This window comes from Juglans regia, chromosome 1 (genome assembly GCF_001411555.2).
Source record: "Juglans regia cultivar Chandler chromosome 1, Walnut 2.0, whole genome shotgun sequence".
NCBI classification, from domain to species: domain Eukaryota; kingdom Viridiplantae; phylum Streptophyta; class Magnoliopsida; order Fagales; family Juglandaceae; genus Juglans; species Juglans regia.
The window spans coordinates 40,922,885-40,931,131 of NC_049901.1; the positions used below are offsets into that span (position 1 = coordinate 40,922,885).

The 8,247-nt window shown below is 37.7% G+C and overlaps 1 protein-coding gene across 1 annotated transcript; it reads left to right on the plus strand.

Moving 5' to 3' along the window:
* The first annotated feature begins 6,007 nt into the window (after window positions 1-6,007).
* On the plus strand, window positions 6,008-7,182 carry LOC108995669 (cucumber peeling cupredoxin-like). The gene is made up of 2 exons (XM_018971276.2): window positions 6,008-6,290; window positions 6,395-7,182. The coding sequence occupies exons 1-2, from the start codon at window positions 6,107-6,109 to the stop codon at window positions 6,982-6,984; spliced, it is 774 nt and encodes a 257-aa protein (XP_018826821.1). The 5' UTR covers window positions 6,008-6,106; the 3' UTR covers window positions 6,985-7,182.
* The last annotated feature ends 1,065 nt before the right edge of the window (window positions 7,183-8,247 follow it).

The following is an 8,247-nucleotide window of genomic DNA, read 5'->3' on the forward strand; positions in this document are numbered from 1 at the left end:
TACCTTGCAAACCGATGGAGGAGGTGAGTTTAAACCTCTCACCCCTCTATGCAAACAACTTGGCATCACTCACAGATTTTCTTGTCCTCACACTCACCAACAAAATGGTCTCATTGAACGAAAGCATCGTCATATTGTAGAAACGGGTCTTGCTTTCCTAGCTCACTCCTCACTTCCTTTCTCTTATTGGGTCAAGGCTTTTGAAACCGCAGTGTTTCTAATTAATCTCTTACCCACTCCGGTTCTACAAAACAAATCACCCTATTCTTTGGTATATTATCAAGAACCTGATTACAAATTTCTCAAAGTCTTTGGATGTGAATGCTGGCCCAATCTTCGACCTTATTCTTCCCACAAATTAAATTTTCGGTCCACCTCATGTCTTTTCTTAGGTTATAGTCCAGCTCATAAAGGTTACAAGTGTCTTGATTTAAATAATAATCGCATGTACATTTCTCGTGATGTAAAATTCAATGAAAATTCCTTTCCACTGTCCAAAACTCGGCCCAAACTTCATTCCGCAACTCCTACTTCTCATACCGTTCCCTTACCAATCCTCCCCTCCATTCTAGGCCCACACCCAAGCACCCAAGGCCCATCCGTTGCATTCAACAACGACCCAATACCTCCTGCCTCTCACTCCGGCCCACTAAACCCACATTCTTCATCCTCTTCCTCAGATACATCTCCCGCACCTCTCTCTGTTTCGGAAATCCCCATTCCATGCCCTAATCCCCCACGCTCACCTATCATCACTCGGTCTCAGACAAATACTTCATGTCCCATAAGATTTAATGATGGAACCATACTCTATCCTACTCGAAATTGTTTCACTATTTCTGCAGCTGTACCGGATGATCCATCAAGCTTTACCGAAGCTGTCAAACACAGAGAATGGAAGGAAGCCATGGCTCGGGAACATGAGGCTCTAATTCGGAACCACACATGGAGTTTAGTTCCTCCTGCCCCTAACATGAACGTGCTGGGATGCCGCTGGGTGTTTCGGACCAAGACCCGTGCTGACGGCTCTTTTGAGAGACGAAAAGCACGTCTCGTTGCCAAAGGTTTTCATCAACAACCAGGTGTTGATTTTCATGATACATTCAGTCCAGTAGTGAAACCCTCAACCATTCGATTACTTTTATCCATTGCTGTCTCTCGTGGCTGGTTCTTGCATCAAATTGACATTGAAAATGCTTTTCTACATGGTGTGCTTACTGATAGTGTGTATATGCAGCAACCACAAGGATTTGTGGATCCCTCTATGCCCTCCTACGTCTGCAAGCTTGAGAAAGCTATCTATGGCCTTAAGCAAGCACCACGAGCGTGGTTTGCTCAGTTAAGTTCTTGGCTCCTTGACTACGGTTTTATTGCATCTAAAGCAGATCCCTCATTGTTTATTCTCAATTACAATGACATTCATATGTATTTACTCATATACGTGGATGACATAGTAATAATATCCTCAAAACAGTCGGCCATTACTGCTTTCATCTCTGATCTAGGGCTTGCTTTTCCAGTAAAAGACTTAGGACCACTTTCTTTTTTCTTGGGTATTGAGGTTGATTATACTGCTGATGGACTTGTTTTATCTCAAAGAAAATACATCAAACATCTTCTTAGCAGAAGCAATATGCTTCATGCTAAACCCATGACCTCACCAATGGCTGCCTCCCTCAAGCTATCAAAGTTTGACAATCCAGAATTTGAGGATGTTACATTATACCGAAGCATTGTGGGAGGTTTGCAATACCTCTCAGTAACAAGACCTGACATTTCATACTCAGTCAACAAGGTTTGTCAATTTATGCACTCTCCCAAAGCTCCTCACTGGAGTGCAGTCAAGCGCATCATTCGATACTTAAAAGCCACCATCAATAATGGTCTCTTTTTTGCTTCCAACTCGAGTTCTACACTGCAAGCCTACTCCGATGCTGACTGGGGGGGCTGTCCAGATGATCGCCGTTCCACGGGAGGGTTTTGCATCTACCTTGGCAAACATCTCATATCTTGGAGCTCAAAAAAACAACAAACTGTTGCTAGATCTTCAACCGAAGCTGAGTACAAGTCAATAGCCTCTGCAGCAGCTGAACTTATTTGGTTACAGACAGTGCTACGTGAGCTTGGTATCAAGCTATCTCAAGCTCCCATTTTATGGTGTGACAACCTAGGTGCAACTTACCTTTCAGCCAATCCTATCTATCACTCAAAAACCAAACACATGGACATTGATTTCCATTTTGTTAGAGATAGGGTGGCTGCCAACACACTTACAGTCTCTTTCATAAGCTCCAAGGATCAAATTGCAGATATATTCACAAAACCACTGGTAGCTGACAAATTTCTTCAGTTCAAATCGAGTCTCAAAGTTGTAGATACACCGTTGGACTCGAAGGGGCGTATTAAGATATATACCCCTGCTCCTGATTCTGTTTTGGACTCTGCCATTCATGAAGAGAACTTATCACAAACACATAGTGTGCAGCAGACAAGCAATGGAACCGTAGCTTAGAATCTTTTCTGTTATTCTCTACGGTTACATATAACAAACTTTTATTCCTTTTTCTTGTATATATATATATATCAGTACATCAATATAGTAACATTATTGAGGTGAATTCCACTATCTTATGCTGCGTCTAACAATAAATACGGTGGTACTCTCAAATTATCATAAAATAACATATTATTAAGAATTTTTACATAATCATCAATTTATGATATGATATATGTCGCTTGATATTATATGCATTTACTTCTAAACTATTACTATGATGTTGGGCATGGAAGAACCAAAAGTCCGGATATTAATGGCTTGATCAGGGCCTCAAGCTTACGGCCTCTAATAAATGTGTAAGGGGTTTTCCCCCCTCTATCGGCCCTTAAAGCAAATCCACGAGAGACTACTAGGAAAGTAAGTTGGAGAGTCCGGTCAACCCCAATCGAGGCCGACAACCCTCCACTAATTGGAGTCAGTGGGCCTCTACAGAGTACTCGACCCATATGCAGGAAAAGCAAACAGTAGGGGCAGATGGGACGCATCGCCCTGACACTACCCTGATGACACCTTGCCCTAGGGAACCTGCACAGGCAGGTAGGCGAGAAATATAGAGAATCCTTAATCTTCTGACAGAAGACATGGAGAGACTTAACAGAATAAAGTGAGTCAATGAGCCATGTCGCATTAATGGAAACACTATCCGGACTTCACGCCGCATTAATGATGCTGTCCCATAAGCCATGCCGCATTAAATGATTCTGACAAATAAATAATAGAAAGAACATAGGTTCCTCAAAGTCAGGGATGAGTTGTCCCCACCAGAAACTTAGTATAAAAGCCAATCCCAAGGTACGGAGAATTTGCTCTCTGATTCCTCTAAACTTACAAACAAACTATTAAGGAGATATACTAACTTTAACATTGGAAACTCCTTAGCCACCACCAAGGCCTCCCACTCTTTGTGTTTGCTTAAATGTGCAGGTGAAAGACAGTAGACCTGGGTTGCTACAACCCGGTCCAAAGGCGTGCAAAACACAAAGTTAACAAAATGCATTTCTGATTTTTCTGAATGTGGAAAAAAAAAACATGGATGGAAATAAATTGAGTTCTCCAGTCTTGACACGAAGATGGAGGATGGGACTGACTTCAATTACTGGTAGGGGTGGCCATTCGTGTTGATGGGTTGTGTTTGTGTCATGTTAAGTTATGGATATTTAATTGTATGGATTAACTCGAACACAGTATGTTAAGCTAAACGGGTTAGACCTTCAAATCCTAATTAATAATTAGGATTAGAAGGTCTAACCCATTTTTACCCGTTTAATTATTAATTAAAAATTGGTCAACACGATACAACTCACGATTTCAACTCGTTTCATGTAAATGAGTTGAAGTTTGAACTAACCCGCATAATCCATTTGACCAAATTAACATAGTTTCACATAAAAGTTAAAATATATATTTATTAGTAGCTACAACATCTATAAAAGATAAGACTACCCACTAAAAAAAATATCAGTATTTCTAAAATTTTAACCTATCATAAAACCAATATCACAAACCCAACAATAACAAATATGAGCATAGGTCCAGAATCAGTACAATCCCTACAATAAAATCATAAGCATATTGAGAAATGACATTAATATTAAGAGTGTAACCGGTTCGATTCAATTCGATTTTGGAAAAATTTTGGAACTGAAACGGAATACACTGGTTTTGAAAATTTAAGAACCAATACAGACCGAGTCATTATCAAAATCAGAACTTTCGATTTTTTCAATTTCGGTCTAACCCGATCCTTTTTTTTAGTTTATCGTTTACACATATGTCACTACATAAATTTAATATTTTAATTTTTTAACACTAAATTTAATTGTTAGGATTTAGTATTTATTATTAACAATTACTAATTCATTAATGTCTAATTATACTAATGAATAATAAGATTAACTTATTGGTAAGATTAACTTGTTAGTTATAAGATTAATAGACATAAATAAGAAGATTAAAATTTCATATTATATTAATTAGTAATTTAGCATATAATGTAATTTAAAAAATTATATATAATATAAAAACTATATGAAAAATATTTTATATATAATATAAAAAATTAATATATATATATATCGGTCCGGTTCAGTTAAAACCAGTTTTCAAAATAAGAAAACTAGTATCGAACTGGTTTCGGTCCTTAATAATCGGTATCTGACAGGTTACAAACCGGACCAAACTCACCGGTTATATCCAATAATCCAGTCAATTCAACCAGTTTTTCGATTTTTTTTACACCTATAATTCATATTACAACTCAACAATAATAAAATTTAAATGAATTATTGTGGGTTGATTTTGGATTGACCCGTTATTGACCCGAATCTATATATATCAAATTCAATCCTATTAATTTTGTATCGTATTCATATTTAGTTCGCGGATCGTGTCACTATATTGTCACCCCTAAAATTTATTGGCAAACTTGCATTAATATATATATATATATATTATATGTGTATATGTATGCGTGTTTACGCATAATGTATTTATTTTTGTGATATAATAAATGGTTTAAAAAATATTATGTTTTGAGAGGGTGTGGATGATATATGCAATTGATCTTTTCAGAATCGTTTTTAAATTTTCCTTGAACAACTGTGACCGAATGATTTTCTCTGAAAATACGAGATGGGTTCTAACCAGCTGAGCTGGCTCTTTAATTATTTGTGTGTCCAGTTATACAAAATATTCTATTTTGTGTTCTTCCATGAACGTACAACACATGAATTCGCAGAATTTTGAAACTTTCTTCCCATATGTTAGTTGAAATAATATATATAATGCTTAATTATTGACAAATTCTCCCGTTCACATGATGATCTCCTACGTACTTTCTCCCACGTCTTCACGAACTACTGCTGCTTGCTGTATTTTAATATAAACAAATAATAAATTCTCATAAACTTGTCACTCAAAAATAAAAATAAAAAAAAGTCTTCAAAAAAACTTGGGAGTAAACAAACCCATGCATGATTTCATCTACAATTTATATATATATATATATATATATATATATATGTTAGAATACATATACAGTTCGTATTTGTACATATATACAGTCGTCTAAATAATTTTTTAATTATAGATTTCCCGAGAGAATTGTGAGTGAGATCGAAATGATGTATGTTATTTTTCCTCGTAATTGTCTTTTCCCATCATACAAGGTGGTCGATAGTAGATACAGATGATATTCTCTAGGACAAGCATATTGACTTGTCAACCCCCAAAAAGTCAATACTTTTAAGTTTTGTTGAAAAACTTCACGCGGCAATCCAACAAACTTCGGCTGCCCGAAGTGGAATAGACCAACTCCAACTCCAACTCAACTCCAAAATGCTAACCACCAATCGTGTTGACTATAAAGTGTGTACGTGTCAACCATCCAATGCCACAAGATTCCTACGACTCCGTAGCCCATCTCTCTATAAATATAGAGATGGAGCGTTGTCCCTCCCTCACTAACTAGAGTTATTCCCCCTCGATCTAAAACAGAGCACGAAAGAGAGAACAGGGGCGACCTGAGTTTACCTCCAAAACGACACAGCAATGGCAAAGAGACTTGACATCGTTTTTCTTGCAGTAATAGCTGTTGCAGCTTTGCTGCAAAGCTCTGTGGCACAGACTTCCCATACGGTGGGTGATGCCTTGGGCTGGACCATTCCTCCTAATGGCGCCTCAGATTACATCAACTGGGCTACCGGCAAGACCTTCGCCGTTGGCGACATTCTTGGTATAACAACCAAACTTTTCAAACGAATCATATCCATACATATGACTGAATAAAATAAGGTTCTGGGTTTTGAATTTGAATTTGATTTATTTGATCTTTTGCAGTCTTTACCTATACAACTGGCCACGATGTAGCCAGAGTGACCAAGGCAGCTTTTGATGCCTGCAATGGCACTAGTCCCATTTCCCTTAAAACGGACGGTCCCGTGAATGAGAATCTCAACGAGGCTGGGGAGCATTACTACATCTGCACCGTTTCTACCCATTGCAGCCTTGGTCAGAAGTTGGCAATTAATGTCTCTGCAGCTACTTCCCCGGCTCCTCAACCCAGCACTCCTCCACCTGCAACCACTCCAACAGCACCAACTCCGTCTGCTGCTGCTCCACAGCCTAGCAGTCCTTCACCATCGCCTTCCAGCGCCACCCCTCCAACCTCCGTCGTACCTGCTCCTTCCCCCACTGCCACGCCTCCATCCCCCACAGCATCTCCTCCATCCCCCACCACCTCTCCTCCATCCCCGCCCGCCACCCCACCATCCTCCAGCGCCACTCCGCCCACCAGCCCTTCAACGCCGTCTCCTACAGGTGATGCTTTTCCACCTCCACCTCCACCTCCAAACTCTGCTACATCGCTCGGGTTGGGTGGCAGCTTATCTGCCGGCTTCTTGTCCATCGTCTTAGCCTTCTTGCATTAGACGTGATTCTGGAGAATCACTGCGTAGCATTTTACATATGTGATTGTAGGTATACGGATTGAGATTTTTTTTTTGGGTTCAATTTCTGATCATAATAAAGCTGTTTTTCATATTTTAGTGGTAGTTGAGTTTGATGTTGATTGATGTTTACTGCAATTGGAAATTAGTTGGTGTATGAGCTCAAATTTTCAACGCCCACTTCAGCTGACCTTTTTGTCTCGACATGGTGGCCGGTTATGCGGTTAGAAAATGGAACTCTTGGCTTTCGCACACGTTGAATTGTGTCAGAATTAAAGGCTGGATCATGGATGTCCATTCGATGGCTATTAGAAAGGATGATGGTTTGGGGGTTTCTAGTTGATTCATGAAACAGATGGAGGCTCTGTTTTTTTTTTTTTTCCTTTTTTCTTTTTTTTTTTCGTTCAAAAGAGGAGCTGGTTAGAGAATTTAGGGGAGCTTCGGATAAAAAAAAAAGTGTTTTTATTCGTTTTATTTCTCATTATTATAATTATTATATAAAATATAATAAATAATTAAATTTTTTAAAATTTTTAAATAATAATAATATTAAAATATAATATTTTATTTTATTTTCGTTTCAATTCCTTTCATTTTACCTATCAAATCTCTCGTTAGAACGATTACCCAACATGAGTTATGACTAGTTAGAATGTGATCATGGACGAGTATTAAATTATTTTCAGAAATGATAAGGAATCAATTCATTCACAATTAATTGATAATTACCTAAAAATAATTCTTTAGCCATTATTCATTATCACACCGAAAAATATTTTATAAATATAAAATATGAGACTGAATAGTAATTGATGTATTATAAATTATATTACTTAATACAATAATTTTCTTTCTTTTTTTTAATTTATTTGTATTTTAAATTGATATTTTTAAATTTTTTGTTGTATCCGTTCTCAATTATTTTAGTTATGATTGGAATTGTTTCTCTCATACACAAGATGAAGTGGCAAAAAGAGAAAATCCTGCAGCCTGGAACTGGCTTGAAGGACGTGTCCACCTGCAATGAAATGGTTCCCAATTAAGCAACTGCAATTCCAGCCATAATGAAATGGTTCCGATTAAATTATATTCCTAACTGCAAGTAGTTGGATAGGCCCCTTTCTTGGTTTGCATAATTTGTATATATGGACTTCGTTTTAACTCTGTATTGCCCTTTCAAGTGTGGCTATTGGTTTTGAAAAATGATAACTTTATAATTATTTTATAATTTTGCATGAAATGGAT